Source organism: Nilaparvata lugens, chromosome 6, assembly GCF_014356525.2.
Source record: "Nilaparvata lugens isolate BPH chromosome 6, ASM1435652v1, whole genome shotgun sequence".
NCBI lineage: Eukaryota > Metazoa > Arthropoda > Insecta > Hemiptera > Delphacidae > Nilaparvata > Nilaparvata lugens.
The window spans coordinates 24,881,194-24,905,702 of NC_052509.1; the positions used below are offsets into that span (position 1 = coordinate 24,881,194).

Sequence of the window (24,509 nt, forward strand, 5' to 3'; positions counted from 1 at the left end):
CAAATTTCACTCATTTTTTAAAAATCATAACTCAGTACTCATTGAAGATAGAGAGTTCCGAATTATCTCATTCTATTCGAAATTTTATAATCTAAAAAAAAGGCAAGAGCAAATTTTTCTGTCCGATTACTGGATTTGGTAGAAATAGCTGAAAACTGGAAAATGAGCCGAAAATATGAGGTTTTTGGGCCATCCTGTATCTAGCAAAAGGAAATTTTGCATGAAGAAATTGGTTCTGTACTTCTCTTATGTTCCCTAAATAATATACTGAAAAATCAGAACTACAATATAAATTGCATGCACCAATGTATATAGTGACTGGACTATAATTATAGTATCTGTATCTAGAATCGATAGCAAAGACATAGACCTACGTATAGATCACTCTATGTGTGGCTGGGCCCTGATAATGTTTTAGATTGCACATTGTACCAACAAGACCTTCTTGAATCAGCTGATCTTTACCTATTGATAATTTCGCTGATCCTCGATTGAGATTATTACTTTCCTTGCCCTATTACCATAGGTAAGGAAAGTATTGCTTACCGAAAAATATTAAGGTACCCCAATTTGTAAATTTCTATACGTTTCAAGGTCCCCTGAGTCCAAAAAAGTGGTTTTTGGGTATTGGTCTGTATGTGTGTGTGTGTGTGTGTATGAGTGTATGTGCGTCTGTGTACACGATATCTCATCTCCCTATTAACGGAATGACTTAAAATTTGCAACTTAAGGTCCTTACAATATAAGGATCCTACACGAACAATTTCGATCAAATTCAATTAAAGATGGCGGCTAAAATGGCGAAAATGTTGTCAAAAACAGGGGTTTTCGCGATTTTCTCGAAAACGGCTTCAACGATTTTGATCAAATTCATACCTCAATTAGTCATTGATAAGTTCTATCAACTGCCATAAGTCCCATATCTGTAAAAATTTCAGGAGCTCCGCCCCATCTAGGCAAAGTTTGATTTTAGCTTCCCAATTATCAGGCTTCAGATACAATTTAAACAAAAAATTTCAAGTGGAAAAGATTGAGCATGAAAATCTCTACAATTAATGTTCAGTATTATTTTCACCTAAAATTGAAAATAAGCTCGAAATTCGAGAAAATGTGATTATTTCCATTGCAAACTGTTGATTCTATTAAATCATTCACTATGAAGAGATAGCAGAGCTCGTGTTTCTATAGCGTTATTGTCCTGTCACCAGCTGGCTCAGATCTTTGAATAGTAGTAGACTTGAGATACGCGGGAACACTAGCGTCAGGTGATCAATTTTCATAACGGCAAGGAAAGTTGTGTGAGTGCGCCACACCAGATTTTTTTATTGTGGAACCCAGATGTACTACGATAGGGAATTGTTACGGTGTCAAACACTGTTTAATCGATTTACTTTCGAATAGTCATAAATTTGAACATGCTCTCCAGAATGTAGGTTTATTGTTGCCTCAGTTTAATAAGTTATATTCCGTTGGTCAATGACCAGGCAAAAACCTATAAAATGGAGATTTTTGTGACACAGTAATTGAAGGAATTATTCCCATTGAGTAATTCGGTTTGCACAAAACGAAACGCAACTCTACTCTATAAAATTTTTATAATTCGAGTTTTCTCTTCCAAATATTTTGCTGATACAGATACTGTCGTCTCTTCCAAATATCTTGCCATTATTGATAAAATTAATATTATATGTTAATATGATCCACGTGCATTAACGGATGTCAACTCACAAACTACTTTCCTATCAGTGTGCTGAAGACAGTGTCGAATTATATGACTTGATGGATCAATCTTTCTAATAAGACTAATCTTTAAGAGTAAAACCATTACTTTCCTCCTATTATAATCACACATCAACTTGCAATTACACCTTCTGATCAAATTAATGACTAGGTAGGTAGGGAACGCGCCAACTAGTCTCCCCGACAACTAGTCTCCCCGACAGTAAAGCTCCTTTTGAAACCACATTTGAGGGGATTTACTGACGGCGTCAACTAAGCTCCTGAAAGAGGAGCTTTACTGACGGGGAGACTAGTTGTCGTCAGCGACCGAGGAGCTTAGTTGTCGTCTACGGTCCCGACAACTAGTCCCCTCTGAACCAGTAGGGGATTTACTGTCGGGGAGACTAGTTGACGCTAGCGTGCAAGGAGCTTGGTTATCGTCACCGAACCCGACAACCAAGCTCCTCGCTCGCTCTGAGTGCCGGAGTTTTCGCGAGTAAACTGACATATATATATATTTCATGCACTTACTCTATGGATTTCCTCAAATCACGCCTGGTTTTCCCAGTTATTCTTAGCTTTTTTAAGAGTTATATCACATTTTTCAAGAACCAATAGTTCAAACTTCATAATGAGGTTCAGCTTAGGTATTGGATCATATTTTTATGTTCTTATCCAAGAGCCACATTTCAAAACAACAAGCGAGTGAAGCAAGTTCAAAATACCCTTTTGACTGATATGATGTACAAGAGAGATTCGTTTCAATGGGATTTGCAGGCGAGCGAAGTGAGTCCCATTGACACTGCCGGGGTTCAGGGGTCATGGAATTACAGGCAGTGGCGGATCAAGGAGGATCCAGCAGCAATAATATAAAAAACTTGAGTGAATTGAAAAATTTCAAAGTACAATATTATAGGTTTTATTGATGGAACTATTTGAGACTAGTCGGCAGGCTCGCTTCGCTCGTCTGCATTTTTCATATGGGCATGCTCCTTTCCATCAAAAAGTCAAAAGAGACTTTCAGGAACTGTTTGATTCGAATTATGTAGTGCAGGATGGAAAAAATCGTGTTTCTATTGGTATGAATAAATATTTCTCTGTAGAGACTTTGTTGAGATATTATGAAAATTATTGTATTCAGTTCAGGCCTTTAAAATTCAAGATAGGAATTTATTTATTTAATCAATGAGAATTACACAACTTACAGAAAAGTACCACAGGCTTATACGTGATTATAGGAATGACGTGGTTAACTTACAAAACATTCATATCAAACTCTCTCAAGTATGAATTTTCCGAGAAATGAAGAAATATGCATAAAAAACTAAATGAAAAACTGGAGTAAAGAATCCCTCTGATTTATCACCACCATTACCTCAAGTTTACACTTTCAAATTCAGTTGTTCCTGAAAACCCTGGAAAAAAAACTTACTCTGAACTTGAAAAAAATTACACGGACCTGTGGAACAGATTTAAAAAATTTCTGTCCATAAAGTTCTGAAAAACCGAAAAATATAGAAAAACGTTGGAAAACGCCAGCTTTGAGTGTATCTCAATTCAATTCAATACAATTCAATTCAATTTCTTTATTCCAATATAAAAATAATTTACAATATAGAATAGAATAATTATGGAATAATTATTTCCCCGCATGGACTGTTGATCCGTGCGCGGGGAAAGAGTACACAAGCTATACAGCTAACACAAGTGTAAAAACTACAGTCAATAATTTATATTGATTCAAGTTTAACCTATAAAAAAATATGTTAAATCCTGCAATGTATAAAATACAAACTGTATCAATGACGATTCACACAGCACAAGTACCCGACTCAGAATACTTCATCTTCTGGTGAGCTATCTCCAGAATCTCGATTTAACAACATTAAAGTACAATATAAAAGCAGAATATAAATAATTAATTATCTTCGGTGAAATATTGGGCACCTCTCAAAATAATATTTTTAGACCTCAGCTGAACATTTGTACCTAATTTAAACGTTTTTTGTTCTCGAAAAATCTGAGAAAAAGAAGAAAAACACTTATTTTGGGCTTGTGTTTGACGTAATACCACAGCTCTTCCAATAGAACATTTTGTACACCTAAAGCAATACCAACTATTACTTTAGTAATAGTAATAGGCCTAGTAGGTATTGCCTAAAACCCATGTTATACGAGCGCTAAAGCCGCGGCGTTAACGCGGCGCTGGCAGCGCTGAACCAAGTTATACACAGCATTGTTAGCGCGCACTATAAAAGTAACATTGCTAAGTCAATTTATCAGCGCTCATATAACATGGACCTTGAGTTGCGTACAGATTTACGCGCCGCAAACACGTGCAATTCATTATTTAACAGCTGATGCCAAGCTTTTTATATCTGTATCTTTTTATATCCGTTTCTTTACGAATACAGATATAATCAGCTGATGGAAAGTGAATTGGTCGTGCTCGCGGAGCGTGAATCTGTACGCACCTGTTTACCAAATTTGAACATTACTGTCTATTACTTCTTTTTAAAACCGAGAAATTCAATTCAATTCGTTTATTTCCACTTGGCATACAATACATGTACATATTTATATTTGAAATTCAACAAAATAAGAATCACATTTTTACAAAAACAGTACAAAGAACAAATTGATTGAGTGGAATTCCCCCTGTTTACCAAATTTGAACCATACTGTCAATTACTTCTTTTTAAAACCGAGAAATTCAATTCAATTCGTTTATTTCCACTTGGCATACAATACATGTACATATTTATATTTGAAATTCAACAAAATAAGAATCACATTTTTACAAAAACAGTACAAAGAACAAATTGATTGAGTGGAATTCCCCCAGTAAGACTATGCGTCTGAGATTGGGGGGACAGTTCTTGCAAGCAGTATTATTCAGTAGTTATATGGTATTATAGGCTATATGTTATATTCCATGCATACATGCAGGATTCACTCTTGCAAGACTTACAAACTCATTCTGAAACTGCTTGCCAATTCAATAAGGAACATTTCCAAGTCAGTTGAATTTGGAAGTTTATTTTAGAATTATAGTTTATTTTTTTAATTTTATGTTTGCAGTTATAGAAGTGAAAACTTCAACAAACTTTTTTTCTAATAATCGAATTCATAGAAATTCGACTGAGTCATTGTCAATATTGTAAAACCGTTCCATAATTGAATAAAAACACAAATATGTTGTCAAATTCTACACTGTTTGAATTCATAGAATGTGCACAACAGCATCTGTAATTGCAGTACTTCCCCGCCCGCTTCAAGCTGGTTCCAATGTTCAATAGGGTATTAGCTGTCGAGGAGACTAGCTGTCGGGGAGACTAGTTGTCGGATACGATCACGACAACCAGACCCCTCATAGGCCTATCCAGCAGGGGATTTACTGTCGGGGAGACTAGTTGTCGTGAGCGTGTGAGGAGACGTGAGGAGACTAGTTGTCGCCGACAACTAGTCTCCTTCGTTCTAGTAGGGGATTTACTGTCGGGGAGACTAGTTGACGGCAATGGTATATTTTGCCAGGGGATTTACTGACGCCTGTGATCAAAATAGCGAGGAGACTAGTTGTCGGGGAGACAGGTTGACGGCGACCCAGGTAGTTTCTGCTTTTATGTGGTTCCGATGAATACTGTAAGAAGTCAAAATTTTGTGGAGTACAAATCCAATATGAATAATGAAATATTGTGGTTTTCATGGTACGAGTATCTGATCGGATTCACAGCTACAGATACAGACTATGAACTTTGACCTTTGGCAAAACTCCCCTCTTCACAGTTCTTCAACATGCAATTACAGTTGGATAAAATAGAAAAGCGAAATTTGAAATGCAGCGACATGAAAATTTGCACCGCCATTCATTTTTGAAAGCAGACGCAGTACGTTGAAGGAGCACTTCTATTGAATTGTGCGAGGCAGAATGAATGCTGGAATTTGTTTTGAATGAATGCAGCTGAATTTTTCGTTTGGCTGCTTGCATAGCAGCCGCGCGCATTTGCTCAAAGACAATGGCGTACTTTTTCTTCATGAGGTGCTCAATTATCGTTCCCTTAATTATTGGAGCGCTTTCTTCGATCTGACAATGGTGTTTTTTCTACACTCAGATTATATTCGACAGCGTTCAGCAGTTTCATTCTTCTCAGTATGTCTCAGCTCTCAGCTCATCAACGATGAGAAATCTTCTGGGTTTTAGCTTCCTAATTGGAAATTTTCGAGTTGTCATTTTCGAGAATTGTCTTCCTGTGGTTCTAAATGAGAGTAGATCTTAATTTGAACTATATGAAAATGACTTCATACTCTCTATATGTATACTAGGTTTGATAAAATACATTAAGCATGATAGGAATGTGAACTGAATATTTTTAAATTTATCTGTGTAGTATTCAAACAGAAACACAAAAAACAAAATCTGGAGAAATGCTCCAAATGCTCTGATTGGATAAATGACGATCTCTCAATTGTCCGCCCTGGTGGTTGGTAGAACGACCTGCTGCACTTACTAACAGTTCAAAATTGTTTCTGTTTGCTTCAGAACCCACCTCATTCACCTCTCATCATCGTCATTACCAAAGCATAAGCCCCGGACGCATGTGGGCATCATCCTCCGCTAAAATATGTTTGTTATTTCCGCGTATATCTGCATACAGTAATTGACTTGAAATACTAAAGAAAAGAAAATGTTCTGTTCCATCCTATTCACACAGTCAGTCAAACATATATTGGATTTAGTTTTAAGTCCTGCTTTTCCATAACAGAAAAATCAACTATCATTTCAGCTTTCTATTTTCACTTTGCACATGAATTTTGTAATAAAATAGTACTTACAGTTGCACTAACTTATATTTTTCTATTTCAGGTAAGAGAAATTTTACACAAGATGCAGCACTTGAAAGTAAGATATATCACGTCTATTTTCCCTTACAACTGGATCTGTTTGAACTAAACTCGTGATTTTACGATTGATTCTGTGTTACTTTGTGTAGCAACCTTGAATTCAAATATTGACTAATATTACTGTTGAAATTTGAAATAAATGCCACTCAATTAATCGATAGGTTATATCAATGAAATGTACAATTCTTATCTTACTTTACTTTTCTAACTCACTTTATGTTACACAATGTTCCTCTGCAATTTCTCATACTTCATTGGAAATGATGTGTATGACGATACTGCTGGATCGGTGGAAAAATAGAAAGTCCATAATATTAATCTCCTGCCAATCTAACAAATCCATCTTCCTTCAAAAAAGGTAGTTTTAGAAGAAATGTTACGTTATTGGTCTGACAGTCAGTCAGTCAACTGTATTGTGGTTTTATGGCTGGCGTTTCTGAATTATTTCCTCATTGGCCTCCACTTACGTTTCATCCTTTAACTTCCATCTTCTATTCTTCATTTGCCACATTGCAACATTCAGAAATTAGTCAGAGCTTTAATGTGTTTAATCCTTTCTCTTGTTTCACAATGATTGCACCTGTAACATGTTAATGCTGCCTACCTGAACTGTGAATGTGAGTAGAAAATGAGATTTCCACTTCTGAACTTTCACTGTGGATTGAAAATCAGTTGTGAATTTAATTTTACATCTACATTTATAATGGGAGCTTCAAAAATAATGATTTAGACATGATTTTCACTCGATTAAAGGAGAAAATTATGTTATTAAATATGTAAATTGAGTTGTTTGGCCAAGTATGTAATTTGAGAGTTTGTTTGAGCCAAGAACACTAATTTGTAAAATACAAAACAATATACATTATATCTATCTCAGATTTCAAAGAAATAGATTGGAATACTTTCAGAATACCTCAATCAAGCCTCTACGTGGTAATTTCTTAATAATATATTTATTCATTCTGAAAAAATAGATATTTTTGCAATCCTGCTCAACATAATCCAGTTCAACCGGTGATTGAATCGAGCCTAAAAGTCTCTTCTGACGTTGAGGCAAGCCCAAATGGAAAATGCAATGCTTCTAGTCTCATTCCTGGATAATTCGGCCGGGGGCCCAGCAGCGCCCCGGCTAGACGGATAAGGCCAGGGAAGCGTGCCTGACGGCTAATCTATATAATAAAAGTACTGTATATATTCCAAAAACATTGAATCTAATAAATGAAATAAGGATATCGTATTGATACAAAATTTTACCTGTTCACCTGCAAATAAAATAATTATAAAGAGGAGTTTTAACACAGAAATGTACTTGTTCACCTAAAAATTACCTTTCATCTGATAATTCCAACGAAAATTCCTTATCAACTTGTATGTTATTTTTGACAATGCACTCTGGTTTAGCCGTGAAGCGTGCCGATTAGTCTAATAACACAATGTGTTTTGCTGCATCATGCTTATCACTGTTTTCTGGTAATGGAGACGCTATTGAAATTAGGTCACGTTCACTCGCCTCATCATTGCAACATCTACTGTGTGCTGTGAATAAATTTCATGAAGTTCATAATGTACATGCCAAAATGTGCATTGGATTGTAACCTGTATCTCGAATCTGATGATAAGCAACATTCATGTTTGTGCTATCCACTAATTCCCAGATGAGAGTTATTGTCTTCATATTTCATTTGTTTGAATTGATAGATAGAATTATGTAGTTTGTTATCAAAATAAATTCCACAACCTATCTTTCTGATATACACTGGATTAGAGACTGTTGAGAAGATTTATTATTTGCTTATGATTTTTAATGTAGATATGAGATTTCTTATTTTTCTTGATTTGTTATAACTTATTCCAGGAATTAATGATTTTAATTTCTATTAGGATGTCTGCCAATACATTATCTATTCTATTCTTTTCAATTGAATAATATTTGGAAATAGTAGACTTGCAACGGATTAAAGTGATCAAAATTGATCACGTTCATATCAATACACTAATTATTGCAATTGACAGAGATTGAAGCATTGACAATTTCAATGATTACTGATCTTTCTCGTGAATCGTGTTTCATGTGATATGAATGAGATATGAGATATATGTCAGATAGACAATCAAACATATCCAGGTTTTGAGTGAGGTAGACAGTCATTCAATCTATAGATGGCATCCTCTCCTATTCCTATTGAATTGTATTCAAATTGATCAATTATTAATATCTTCATGCTCATCATAGGTAATGAATATCGAATCATGTAGTTCAGTTCTCTAGAACATTACAGGATTCAATAATCCAGCAAGAGTTCATGTGGATATCCATCATATTAATCATTATCAAGGGTACAGTAATGATATCAGTACATTAACTTTTCTAACAATAAATTATATTATATCCGTCAGCAAAAAAGTAAAAATAATATAACAGAATTTTCTTATTGACCTTTTTTAAATGTCAGTTTTGATTTAGAAAAATTTTTTTCTTGTGCGTGGGTAATAATTCAACTGTAGGAAGGTGGATTGTATGATGATCCATGCCTACCGAGCGGATTCCAATCCACGAGCAGGCCGAGTGTAGTAGGCTCAAGTTGCAAGTTGTAAGTTGTAAAAACGTATAGGCTACCCCAAGAGAGCAATATTCTCTTATTGAAACCAGAGAGTATAGAGTATAGAATGTTATGTATTATACTCTCTGATTGATAAAATACATAGAATGTGATTTCCCATTACAGTATGATACAAAACCAAGAAAATAATTTATAATAATTATCTTGTCCATGTACAATATTGTTTGATGGAAGTTCCAAGCTGTGAAACAGATGTGCGTGATTTATGGTCATTACCTAAATTGAGCATTCGTTAGGAATGAGCCATATCGTGTAATCTGTAATGAGATTAGCATGTTTTATCATAAGATTATTTCAATCACAGGTGTGCAATTTATCAAGCTAATTCGCTACCAAATGAAGCATCCTTCAAAGATGCACATTATACACGCTTCATCTATCCAAGATTCTCTGTAATTAGCTGAACAATTTCATTAATGGGTGTGGTTCTTTTCAGAATCGCATCTTAATTGGCTCTCAAAGTTGCTTATCACCTATATCAAATAGAATTCTATCTAGAAACCCAATTCCCCCATTCTTTCTAGCTCTATGTGTCAAAGAGTCCTAGTAATCAATCAACTTTTTTCCTCATTTCTTTTGGCCAATCTTCCTGGAATTACTCTTCTCTCTTAGATTTTCTCTGAGAGAGTTTGTTTTGACACTTTATACTCTGGATTGGTACAAATGAAGACAGATATTCTCATCTTGATGGATAAATACTGCTTCATTTGTCTTTGGTCTCTCCTCCATTTATCTGAGCTGTGTAATATTTGGATCATAAATTGGGAAATCGTATAATACACATGTCAGTCATACGAATGTGCATAAAATACTCCTCAACATTGAGAAACTGTATGCCTTGGTACTTGAGAATTTCTATATCATCCTAACAATAATTATTATTTTATTGTATGTAGCAGCCCTATAAAAAAGTGCATAATGTAAAATCGGTATGTACAGTTGAAACTTATGTGGAATGTATTTCCACATGAATCAATATTCCATCAATTTGAATATTCAGCAATTCAGTTTGAACTCAGTGATAGGTTCATAATATTTTTAATCCCCCAAAACTCAATATAAATATTATTAGAGTAGTTTTGTAATGAGTCATTTAAAATGTGGCGGGATTCAATCAAAAGGGTATTGAATTTATGATGAAACCTGATTGAAAGAACTTATGACATGACATGTGATACTTCCCCCCTTATCTAAATGAATTCTGAGTGAGGCTTTGATGATGCCCCCCTTCCCAGCCACCATTTTGAATCCCCCCTGTCACCACGACAAAAGCCAGTAATCAGTTGCTGTTATCAGTGTGACACCGATGGTAGCGAGGTGACCCAATCACCAGTTCTTTTGCAGTGGGTTCGGAAATTCGGTTCTCAGTTGAATTAATTAGTCGGCTTTGTGGGGGTGAGAAGGGGGATAAATTACCAAAGGGGGTATCCCATAAATTTCTGTTCACTTTCACAAACGAAATTTGCCCGCTTGCCTCCGTAACAATGATGCGCACGCAAGAAGCCAGCCACTTTGTCAATGGCCTTTGTTCGTGGCGCATTTGTATTGCGAAGCAGGTACTTGTATCCTCTATCCTCCTGTCAAATAGATTGCCTAAATAGGAGATTACCAGTTTTTAGGATTGATTCAAATATAAAATGTTCCAGGATATTTAATTTCTTGCTATGTCCAAATTCAAAGATTCAACAATATCAAATTGCATTACTCCTAATATGAAAGAAGTCTGAGACCACTATCATAAAAAATATAGCATAGTTATTTTTTCTCTATGCAACAATTCAAACTAAAAAAACTTGTATCTAGTTTTGATGTCGTATTTTTCGGGACATGATTTGTATAATATTTAGTATTTCATTAACTATCATGACATTTTTCAGCCCAATATCTCTCGAATCTAACTATAACTACTCTACTATGTCAACTATTCCGGTTTGAGGGCTAGTTAGGCCTAAACAATAATAGATGCAAATCAACCGATTAAGAAGAAGAAGAAACCATCTTACGAATTCGCTTTCAAAACAATTATCACAACAGAACTATTTGAACCACTTAGTTTATTTTTTCGATTCTAACAAAACAAAAATAATAAATACGAAAATAACAATTAGGCCGAAATAGAATAATTACTAATTATTTTCCATCATAAACATAATACAATTAAACTTTAATTCCTGATTCAGAATTCCCAATCTTCCATCGCACATACATCCTCAAATCTATTGTTATATGACAGGAACAGTGTTTGCGTTTATATAATTTCTTGCGGCCGTCTCACGAAGAAGAAAATTATTGCTCGATCCACTTTCCACCGATTCAATATCAGCTCTCGACTTACATAATGGTGCAACCGTCTCCAAGCCGAATGTTGGGACCGATTCTGACTGACAACAGCAGCAAGAGGCGAAATGCACTAAATAACAAACTAGATGATCCGCGTTCTGTCAGGGTGGGGGGGGGTTCGGGGTACCGTCAAACACGGAACAATTGTGAGCGCCGAAAGTGCGTGACTGAGAGCCATCCGTCAAGCAGCGACTCTGAATTTCCCATCCTGATTGCTCCGTGTCCGTGCTATCTATTACTTCTCGGCTCATTCTTCTCCTCCTCTTCGGAAAGCTCACTGCACTCTAGGCACTGGAGTCTTGATTCAATTCCGCCGCCGAGAGAACAAACAATAGGTAACAGGATATTACGCACGATGGGATGTCTTCGAAGATCTGGTTGTGACTCAATATGCTCATATAACTTTCTCGTACTATGTTTTAGCTGTGCTGTCTAATTTTAATCTTGGACTCAAATATAGGTAGTCTACAAGAAATAGGTTATTTTAATATCCTTGTTAAAACGTATATCAGTTTTTTCCATGATGATAGGTTAAAACTCTAGCCTTTAAAACCTTCCTGAAGTCCCCAACCTTTTTTCTCAGTCAGAAAACAAAAAATTTTTGTTTTTACAAATTATTTGTATACTGTATTATTTCAATCCGTTGTAGGCTACACGTTTGCATGCACCAACAGAGAATAGGAATACCCATTTCTATCCTCTTTACATGTACTAAGTGCAGAATTTCAATACTGTAGTTCCAAACAGTTATTTTCACAATTATCGTTCAAACTCTTTATTTTGAAAAGTTGGCTCTTTGTGTTCTTAGCTAAAAGATGTCTTCTTCAATATATTATCTTCCTCCTCAAGTCTCAAGACAAAAATATCGACATAATATGGAATACATTACTCTTGAAACTGCCTTTCAAAAGAACTAGAAGTTGATGTTTTCCACTTTCGAGTTAATGAAATCGCCAGATCTTCAAAGCATACTGTGCTTTAAGAAATTAATGTGAATCCCAGATTGCAAGTTTATTTATACAGCATGCTGTGCGATGATATGTTGTTACATGCTATTGACATAGAATAATGGAGGCTATTGGAAAGCTGGTCCTTTCTGGCCAGTCTGGTCGTTTCAATAATTCCTAATGAATTTAAAGCCTGCAGCAACGACATGAAGCTGACACACATGACACACATGATCTGTACTAAGTTCTATTCCAGTGCAGACTGCAGAGCAGCTTCATCTCATTGAAAGGTCACATCCAATTCGAAGCAGTCTGAGTAACTTCCATCTACTCCTGCTTTCTCTATTGCCCTGTCTCCCTCTATCTCATACACCTATCTGTCCAATTCTTGCTTTCTCTCTCTATCCGTCCCTTCCAATCTCTCTTGTTTCATACATTTATCGTGTAGAGAGTTGGAAATTATCTGCCGGAGACGCCCACTTCACGTTTTCATGGAATTTGACAGAAGCTGCATTGTCACTATGTTTAGTACAGTTGATCTTTGTCATGAATTCAGAACATACTTCTAGTTTTGTGCGATATATATTTTTGGATTTGTCTCGGTGCATAGAGGTAAATTCTTAAGGACCTTCTCATGAAAATATTATGTCGTTACCTAGAAGGTGAGTCGGAGAATTGTGTAAAACTATCTATTATTAATTTCACGAAATATTCCCGATTCAGTTTATCTACTTCTTCCAATTTTAATAAAAACATCTCGCTGTGCACCACTAAGATCAATGCACCACTGAAAACCCATGGGAACCACTAATATCGAGTAAAATAGTGAACCGATTTAATATTCGGGAGAGAATGCATATTAGAAGCCAAATCTACAGCATCTCAATACTCGTTGATAATTCATTTCTTAAAAATTAATAGAAAAAACATCTTCGTTCAGAATTGGAAAACTTACCACGTGTAGTAGAACGGGAAAGTAAGAAGTTTTTAGGCTTTGTTTTAGATTTAGAAAGCATTACATTCTAGAATACTCCACTGAGGCAAGCGATTCAATGAACAAGTTTTGCATTCCATTAAGCCAGGTGGAATAGCTCTTATCTTCAACCTCTAATTACAGTGCGAAGAAATTTGATTACCTGTTCATCGACTTACCAATCAGTGAATTTTTTCCAATTAAGTTACTAGTTATTAGATTTTTTGTAGTTGACGGACTTATTACCAATCATTCTGATTACTAATTTCAATCAATTATCGTGTTCCATCTAGGCACTACAAATGAGATTACATCATATGCGGGGTCTACACGACAACGATATTTGCGCAAACTTGGCTCAAAGCCATGTTTACGCAAATCGGGCTTTGAGCCAAGTATGCTGAAACCTCTGTTTACACAACACAAACTTTAACACTATCCTGTATTATAAACTAAACCATATATAAATTCAATACGAAGTCTTTGAAGTGTTTATAAACTTGAGATGAATAGTAACTCAAGCCTCCTCCTCCCCCACCTCTTCCACCTCCTCGATCTCCTCCTCGACCTCCTCAACCCTCCACCCCGCCAACTACTACTCCTCCTCCTCCCCACCTACTCCTCTTCCTCCTCCAACTATTCCTCCTCCTCCTCTTCCTCCTCCGATACCTACTTCTCCTTCACCTCCTCATCCTCTTCTCCTCCTCCACCTACCCCTCCACCTACACCTCCTCCTCCTCCTCCTCCATCTCCTCCAACTCCTCCTCCTTCTCCTCAATAATAATAATAATCAAGAATACTGCTTATCAAGTGAAGAGCGAATAACTATATTCATTACATTACTATAGAGTAAATAAAATAATTATTATCCATTAAAAAATCTTCCTTGTTTTTGAGTATTTTTGAGAATTGACCTCGCTCATATTTAATTCGAGGGTGCTGAATCCGAATCTGAAATTGCGAATTCTCTATCTTCATTTTGAAGCGATTCAGGTTTTGATGGATAGATGAGACATTATCGTTTCCTAGAAAAATTGACGCAAACCTGGCTGAGATTGATTGAAGAAAGCACAAACCTTCAAACCTCATTAATTCACAACGATCTACAGGACGCAAACTTAGCGCAAACCTGGTAGGTTTGGACCGGGCAATAGGGTTACAGTAGTATTACAAGCATACTTATGATTACTTCAAAAACGAGGGTAGGCTATTATATCTGACCCACTGTCCGAGATCAGTATTTAGGTTAAACTTTATAATTTCTTGTTAAAAAACTAGCCAAGCTGGACCATTAGCGATTCCAGAGAGTATTGTTGTGGAAAATGAACGTTTATAGCCACCAGATGTTTCCTTTCTCGATTATGGAGCAAGATAATTAATAATAATTCAGCCGTTTTCCCACTCTACACTTGTACTTTTTATCCATAAAATGCGGAAAATTGAATGACCTACTAAAAACGTTCTACATTGTTTTGTTTGGTATAAGAGTTTCATTTTTTTAAGTTTTTGATTTAGTTAACATTGCACTCGTACATACTAATTCATGGAAAACGTTCGTTCGTTTCACTTTAATGTCCTCCTTCGTCTGATTTTCTTTCCTTCGTTAATCTCATGAAATGGAAATATTTTCTGCAAACCTTTACATTCCTTCTGTTTCTGTTTTCTGCTTCATCAAAAGATATTCCCCACCAACTTCTATTGTGGAGGATCAATCCAACCATGTTCAACTTACATTTGTATCAAAAGTTTCACTTCTCAGCCATGCACTACTTCACATAGGTACTCGTTCTTACAATTATTACAAACTCTTCCTTATGGAACTTGACAGTCACTTTTCATGCACTTCTCAGACAGTACAGTCGTAGTAGTAGCAGTAGTTGTAGCGATTCTTCTATGCAATCATAATTTTTATACAATTTTATATCTCTTGAGTATGCTTTTCAGTAATATATTTCAAATTTACATATTACCTTGAAGAAAGCTCCAAATTATAAATTTCAATAGATTTTTGACAGGAGTTTGCCTTTCGCCGCATATAACTGTAGTAAATAATCCTCTAATATCACTGATATCGTCAAGAGATCATTGTTATTTCAAGTTTTATAATTTGTCTATTGAATATTTACATCAATCTCTCAAATTAGTATTAATAGCACTTAGTTTATATGTAACTCCTTGGGTCTGTAATGCATGTTACATCCAAATCAGGTTAAGCTGCGTTTACACCAAATTTATTAACAAAATGTTAATAACTTAATCCTTATAGATTCTATTAGATTGAACGAAACTTGACAAACATATGTGTATGATAAGTTATGTTCAATCTAATATACCGTAATCTATAAGGATTAAGTTATTAACATTTTGTTAATAACATGGTCTAAACGCAGCTTTACAGTTTGATTATTTTGATTTCACATGAAATTGAACTGAAGAAATGCACATATGGGTTATTAACCTTTCCTAACCTACAATATCCACTCGAAGAGAGAAGACAAACTATGTTTCTCTGTAGAAACTACACCAGTAGTTCTATGAACAGTAGACCTCACGCAGTATTCTCATCCACAAGTACCTGATTGAAACTATAGACCTTATGGAAATACAGCAATAGACTGGCTTCTCCACACATCTGTGTAATCACTTGTCAGCTTAAACAATGATGAATAAAATTCTATAGTCTGATTTTTAATTTCTTGCCCTAGGTAATATGGTAATTATTACCACAATATGGTAATTTGGTAATAATTATGGTAATTTCGTTACCATGGGTAAGGAAAGTATTGCTTTCCGAAAAAAATTAAGGTACCCCAATTTCTAAATTTCTATACGTTTCAAGGTCCCCTGAGTCCAAAAAAGTGGTTTTTGGGTATTGGTCTGTGTGTGTGTGTGTGTGTGTGTGTGTGTGTGTGTGTGTGGTGTGTGTGTGTGTGGTGTGTGTGTGTGTGTGTGTGTGTGTGTGTGTGTGTGTGTGTGTATGTGTATGAGTGTCTGTGTACACGATATCTCATCTACCCTTCAACGGAATGACTTGAAATTTGAAACTCAAGGTTCTTACAGTATAAGGATCCGACACGAACAATTGTTGTCAAAAACAGGGTTTTTCGCGATTTTCTCAAAAACGGCTCGAACGATTTTGATTAAATTCATACCTAGAATAGTTATTGATAGCTCTATCAACTGCCATAAGTCCCTGTATAAATTTCAGGAGCTCCGCCCCATCTATGCAAAGTTTGATTTTAGATTCTCAATTATCAGGCTTCAGATACAATTTAAACAAAAAATTGGAAAAGATTTAGCATGAAAATCTTTACAATTAATGTCCTGCAACATTTTCACCTAAAATTGAAAATAAGCTCGAAATTCGATAAAATGTGATTAGCCAATTACAAACTTTTGACAACTGTTGATTCTATTAAATCATTCACTATGGAGAGATAGCAGTCCTCACGATCAATTCTCATAACGGCAAGGAAAGTTGTGTGAGTGCGCCACACCAGATTTTTAATCTAATATTGGCGTATGAAGGAGACTCCTTTTTCCTTTCATACTAGTAGTTCTGTGAACAGTAGACCTCGCGCTCAGTAAGTGACATTGACCTGTTGTTATGTTTTCTCAAAAATTAATAAATAATTTATCAATTTAAAACGTCTAGAAAAAATTTCAAATAAATATAGAGCTTTCTGTCCATCGTACCGTGACGTGTCGTCCCCGGGATGTGAGTGTTAGTGCTGTTATCAGGTCTGGCTGCAACTGTCTACAACGTTGATGGAAAGATACATTTTCAAGATGTTCGATGTTTTTGAACGGGTAGTATTATAAATAGTCAACTGTCTACTAACGTTGATGGAAGGATACATTTTCAAGATGTTCGATGTTTTTGAACGGGTAGTATTATAGTCCACTAGACAGCTGATTTATGATGAATAATTATTCTATAGTCTGATTTTTACGGTAATATTGGCGTATGAAGGAGGCTCCTTTTTCCTTTTATATTATCCTTGAAATGCAAAATTTCCAAAAACCTTGTATATACTTCGACGCGCAATTTAAAAAGGAACATACCTGTCAAATTTCATGAAAATCTAATACCGCGTTTCGCCGTAAATGCGCAACATAAAAACATATAAACATTTAAACATTAAGAGAAATGCCAAACAGTCGACTTGAATCTTAGACCTCACTTCGCTCGGTCAATTATCCTTGAAATGCAAAATTTACAATAACCTTGTATATACGTCGACGCGCAATTAAAAAAGAAACATACCTGTCATATTTCATGAAAATCTATTACCGCGTTTCGCCGTAAATGCGCAACATATAAACATTTAAACATTCAAACATTTTAACATTTCAAACATTAAGAGGAATGCCAAACCGTCGACTTGAATCAGAGACCTCACTTCGCTTGGTCAATTAAATATTCTGTATTGTATTCGGTGAGTGCTTTCCTATGGGAATGACTCACGTTTAATGTACAGTTCTCACTCATTGCTCAAATCACCTCATTTATCATTTTTTAAGTCCCTTCAGAGAATTCATAAGCGTTAGCCCACTTACATGACTACTAGGTTACATGGTCGTGTAAAATATGTTCTACCTTTCCATTCCCAGTGGAGAAAACAGAGAGGAAGTGTGTGGTAAAGTGAAAGAAAGAGAACCTAACTCATCCGGAAAGTAATAAAATATTGAACCTGTCCTGTGGGAAAAAGGAGCGATCTTTGGAAAGTAAACAATATTTTTGAAACATTCTTTGTACTCTTGTCTTTCTTACACGATTTGAAGCTGATTACATTTCAGTATTCACTATAATACACCAATACATTCACTATAAATTTCACCTCTTCACCAATCAATCCCTCGTCCACCAAGCACCCCAACCACTCTCATCGCACCCCTGCTGTAAGATGTAGACGATGAATTGATCTGTAGCGAACTTTTTCCAATTGCAATGCAGTACTTCGATAATATCGGCTTCGTAAAGGAGCAGACTTGGACGTATTTTTACGATGTCGAAACGGCTACCGACCGGGATAATATTGCATAATTTATAGTGGCTCAAGTCCACCTTGAAGACCCCTTGCTAAGGCGAGAAGTCAGATGGAGATGTAGAGTGGTGTAAAGGGGGCTTACTCCGACAGCCGACTGCCCTCAACACGGCCATATTTACGCCTTTATGTGGATACTTTCTCCTACTATCTTGCCACACCTAAACTTTTATATCTCGACAGTAGTATACGCTCCAAGTCTTATCTTTTTTCTTCTTACACTCTTCGTTTTTCTCACTGATCTTTATATTTCTCTAGTTGAAAAACGTTTTCTACTTGCGTATTTCTTTTTCTTTTTCATATTTGACCTATTTCTCTAGTTAGGATCGTAATAATGTTTCTTTTTAATCAGGCCTAATGTGTTGTAGCATATAGTGTGTTTCTCTGTAAAGTAGCAATTTTTTAGATAAAATTGAGAGAAATTGGGTATTCAATTATTGTTGATTATTCACCATTTTTGCATTGAATATAATATATGCTGTTGTCATTAATTTTATTGTGCGTGTAAATTACAAAATTTAATATAGTAAATTTAACTAAATTTTCAAGTGACAATATTGCATGGTCTCCATTTCGATACCTGTGTCATTGTATTTATAAAACTGGACCTTTTTGTTTTTAATTTCTCTATTGTTTACAAGAACAAGTTGACGAGTGAGTGAGTACCATGTATTTAATAGAGAGCACTCTTGTACGAGAGGTCAAATAATGTTCTTATCCGCAATCCATTTTTCATAACAGCGGGAGAAATGATGAGATTTTCATCATGTGTTGGCGGCGAAGGCCTATCTACCGGTGTATCATTCTCGAGGGAAACTCGGAAAAGCGCAGGGAAATTCTGTGGGTGGGTGGGAAAATTTGTGAGAAAATCGGCAACGATACCTCGAGACTTGCGTGGCGGGGGTGGTGGGTGGTTTGGAGGGAGGGGGAGGGCTGATTTTCCAGAATCAGACTACTGGAGCTAGCTGCTTTTCCTATCTGCTGGATCAATACCACCTCCATCTCACCACTATCCTCCTTATCCTCTCCTTCTTCTCTACCTCCTCCCGTCCTCCGATCATCCTCCTCCTTCTCAATTTCCTGCTTGACGGAACGTGCCGCACGTGTTGAAAGGTGCCGCTGCGGTGGACGTTTCTCACGCATATCTGTCTCCATGTCAACATTTTCGAGAAAGTAAACAGTCATTTTTCAGTCTGTCCCTTGATGAGTCGGAAGGTTGGATTTTGTTTTGAGCATTCCTGCAATTTCTATTAAATATTTTCAATTAAAAAAAACCCGCGTCTTTCTGTAGTTTGTGATGATTTGTCAATTCCAAGATGGTCGGTTTTCTCATAATTTTTATTGTTCTGCGAAATTGTGAAATTGAACTTGCAAACACTTGCTGAAGAAAATAATAATTTGTGATATTTTACTTTCAAGAAGAAATATCAACTAGTTCAATTTGAACCCACAGCACAAAGTGCAGCTTGCTTTGTTCCAATTAGACTCCGTCTTATTCAATAATAGTGGGTCGAATATAAGCATTTAAATTGATGAAATAATGAATCAACCCAAATAAATTGAATTATCTTTTGAAAAAAGTAGGTACTATTTCAAACAATCCTGAAGATTACTGAGATAATATTGGGACCTCCATAATATGAGCATGATTTTAGCTACGTGTAACTACTAGTTATTCATCAACTGTTTTATCAGTAATCTACTGATATGATTTAAAATCTCAGATGAGACATGAAATGCGTCTCATGGCTGATAAGTATTTCAGAGGAAACAATCTAATCTTCAAGCCTCATCTCTGAAAACACTGAAATAAGAGGAACCAACTCGACTATGCTTGTATTTTACAGTTTACCAGGTCAGGGTGCATAGCTTAACATTCATGCTCCACAATTATTTATGTTACCTAAACTCCATAGCATGCTAAGTAGCCTAGTGCTGGTCGGCTAAAATATAATTCCAAACTGCGATAAGGCCAAATATTTAGCTTGGTAAACTCGACAGTCATGGATACCTGTGTGCTGTGTTATGTGTGTGCTGTGGCTGCTCTTTTTGCTCTCACAGCGAAAGCTACTCTCTCGACTCACTTCCTCACTCTTTCTCTCTCTTCTTCCCTTACGAGAACATCACTTCTCGGATGTCTGACAGTGAATATTGCACTTTCCGAAATTGCTAGCCGACTCTTGAATTGCCATCGTATATTTCTGTGAGTTTGTTGTTAGGAATTCATACATATCTGGATATGGGAAGCTTTTGTGCAGCGTTTACATAATGCTAGTGGATAGTCTAGTTTACTTTCTAGACATCTGGCCGCTGATCGATCAGAATATTATCTAGGCCTACTAGTATCGTGTAAGCACGTAATCAAATGATAGTGTGAAATTGAAAAAAAAATTGAATTGAAGTTCACCAGAATAAGGTATATATTTGATATCCTGGAATATTAGGATCATATAAACTGAACGTACCTCATCTGATTCTAATTTTAAACATGCTAATATTTATCTAATATATAAATGAGATCGGCGTTATCTGTATCGGCATGTGAGTTAAATCTGGAATTAGTGGACTTCTATACTTCATTATTGGACTATTGCAAAAAAAGTAAAATGGTTGAACTCAAATTTATAACATTAATATAAACTGTTAAATATAGTGAATATACAGTTAAAATGTAGAGAATATTCAAGATCAATTATTATAGGGCATCGTCGCTCAATTGTTCACACTGTTCGAATCCCGTCCCGTAACATATAATTAGAAAATCCACTGAAACTGTAGAATATATTATACCTCTTTCTTGGCATGGATTCTATTGAACATTCTATTGAGATTGTGGAAACGCCCGAGGTAGAGAGTAAAGAAGAGTAATGCTGATGAACAGAAAGAATAAGACATAAATAAAGGAAAAGAGAGAAGGAGTTGTTGGATGAAAAAGACTCAGGGGAAGGGAGAATATGATACTTTTGTAGGTTATGTACATAGTACTTTGAGTCCTAAAAAAGATCGGTTCAATACTCTTTTCTGGAGCGGACATTCGAGGTGTCTCCTCATCCTCCTGTCCATTTCACCTAACATACTCAATAATTATGGATGGGAATCAGACCAACAATATTTATGATTTTGAGGTTATCTATTGAACCTTTGAAGATATTAAACTCTTGATCTACCAATATATAGGCAGTTCACTGACTAGTGTATTTGAAAAAAAACCCTAAAATATCAATTAATCTCAGTTATCAATTTCAATTTTTTTTTGTCTAGACTGTATGAGTCTAGAAATGGTCCATTCGAGTCTGTAAGACTCCAATTTACTAGAATGAACTAACTTTTGTTAGTTTAGTTTGATATGTAAAGAGTCATAGAGAGTTTGATCATAAGAGTGAGAAAAAGTGGCAACTGACATTTTTAAGTGGTCTAATATGCGATCTATGGGTTGTTGAAGTGCTAACTCCGTTTTCTTTCCAGATCATAAACGGTTTCAAATTTTCCATTGGAGTTTTTTTAATACATTCAGTATATCATTGGTTTTGTTCTAATATGCGTTTTTTGCGATTAATGCCAAAATAAACAAGTTATCGAATTTACAGAAAATGTTACTTTTTATTTTTGAACGATATGGGAAATAAAATGTTTTAGTTTGAAAAAATATTTTTTTTTTAATTTTTAAGAGAAGTTCTGTTAATATAGTCGAAGCCGTTTATGATCTGGAAAGAAAACGGAGTTAGCACTTCAACAACCCATAACTCGCTTATTAGACCACTTGAAAATATTTCAGTTGCCACTTTTTCAGACTCTTGATCTTAACAATTATATTGAAAAAGAATATCCAATTATTAAAAAAAGTGTACCGAACAGCCTTGAGACCCAAAATCGTAGCATACATAGAAAGCAGTATATTTGAAGTTTCATGGAATTATTGAACATTCCACTCCATTGCAGAAATTCAAAAATCATTAATTCTTGTAGAGATCTTTGTCAATTTTCATTTTATTAATTACGTATATGTTATTGCAAAGTATCATAAGATTATTCATTAAAATTTTATCGAATAGATCTCGCATTATAGTCTCTCTGTGATACTAATAATAGTTTTTAATTATTTTTCACGTCTTGCAACGTTCCACAATACATTTTTTTTTGAAACTGCTAAGCTAAACATATTTCATAATTAAACGCGAACTATTCATTAATCTGATCCTCTATTCTCTTGTTGCTAGAAGGGGAAAAATACCATTATTATTGAAGATTAACTTGGCTATTAGCTGTATGCTAAGCCAGAGGTTTCAGAGCTTTCTGTGGTTGGTAAGGGAGCAAAAATGCAAAAAGGGGTAGCTATTAAGCTGTGTGATGAATAACCTTTTATAACCTTCTGCTTAGAAAGGGGAAACCACTTTTTTGAAATCGCATTTTGTACAAGAGCAAATAATGGGCAACTGGTCGAAGTTGGTGGCTAATGAACGTTCACTTTTCAACGTTTCATGATGGATGTTGCGGGTAAACTGTTTGGCTAAAAAATGACCGAGATTAGTTTTATTTCTATTTAATCTCTCTCACATGGTTTTTCAAGTGTACTTGGTGAATTAAGCTTACGGTACTTTCATACTAAGCTTACATAGTTCATACTAAGAAATCAACTAATTCCCTCCAGTCATGAGTGTTGTTTCACGTTGAGGAATTAACACTAATTTTTCTTCAGATTCTCTGATTTTATTCTGCTAAGAAATGATTGCAAGGTATTTTGTGATCCCTGGAAGTCCTGAACTGTTCATCCTTTTCCTCATATTAAAAACCCAATTAATTCGATAAGATTATGTTATACAGTTAAAAACATATCTTTTCTACTCAATGTTAAATATTATAATAATCTCAAATCATTATTCCTGGACCGAAAATCAAATGACGAAGCAGTGTCTGATTACATAACCTTAACTTTTGGACAACATTAACTAACATTCTATCAAAAGTTTTGGAGAGAAATAGTACAGGCTCAGCCTAGTTTTTCCTCCAATGTCATAAATTATATATTCTATAATATATATTATGTTATGATTATAATGCTTTATACAATAAATGGAAAGGAATGAAAAATAAAAAAATTAAATCTTCACTTGTAAAGTTAATAACACATTTCTTAGAAAATAACTCATGGAATTAAATTCTTCATTGTTCATTCTTTCAGTGTTCAGCTTCATTATTCAGTAAAGCTCTACTCAAACTTGAATCAGCCAATAAGCGTTAAGCAAGGCTTTCCAATTTACCGTGTACATACCCCTCCATTATCCCACTATTGTATTGGTGAACGTCAATCGACCAATATCCAGCAATAGTAGGCACTCCCATTGTCTGATTCAAAGTTAATATATATCAGTCTTCAATTCCTCCAGTTTCATCCTTGAGGCTATTTTCCAAAATGACAATTTAATGAACTATTTTCAAATTGCTTATCCCTCAATAATGTTTTGACAGTATCTAGTCAGCAATCCAATACTCCCACTATTCTATTATTAATAACGAAATTTTTTCTCAACCAGCATTATTTCAACTTGCTGCTTTTGTTCCCAAATTTCATCACCGTTTCACAGAAATCAAAACAAAAATCTGTTAGCTCAGCGTTATTTCCGTTGAAGATGTGAGTTGACATTATTTAGTTGTCAGGGGGGCATTACACAATATTTCAGTATCTAAATGTGGTCATTTTGGGAGGTTACTGTTGGTGACCTGGATTTTGCCTTTCTATACAGATATAGCCTCCTAGGTATCTATAGTCGACCTATAGATTTAGCCGCCCGGCTTTTGAGGGACAGATAGCACTGTGATATGTCCTGTCAAAACAGACTAGTGGTATATATCGACGTATTATTCATTTTCTGTTGGTACGCTTATCTTTGAACTGTTTTCCACTCCCCCCCCCTCTTGCACCCTCGGTTTCCACCTGATTTCCACCGACGAGGTCATCCGT

At 35.5% G+C, this 24,509-nt stretch overlaps 1 protein-coding gene across 6 annotated transcripts in view; it reads left to right on the plus strand.

The window, feature by feature from the left end:
* The window catches only part of LOC111049797 (ecotropic viral integration site 5 ortholog), a 215,355-nt gene that overhangs the window by 76,780 nt on the left and 114,066 nt on the right, over nucleotides 1-24,509 (plus strand). Inside the window, exon 1 of one of the 6 annotated variants that reach the window (XM_039430522.1) lies at nucleotides 13,070-13,191. The exons of the other annotated variants lie outside the window; for them this stretch is intronic. Coding sequence (XP_039286456.1) covers nucleotides 13,175-13,191 — 17 coding nt within the window. The 5' untranslated portion in view covers nucleotides 13,070-13,174. Of the gene's footprint in view, nucleotides 1-13,069; nucleotides 13,192-24,509 lie in introns of those variants that run through there. 6 annotated transcript variants of the gene reach the window in all.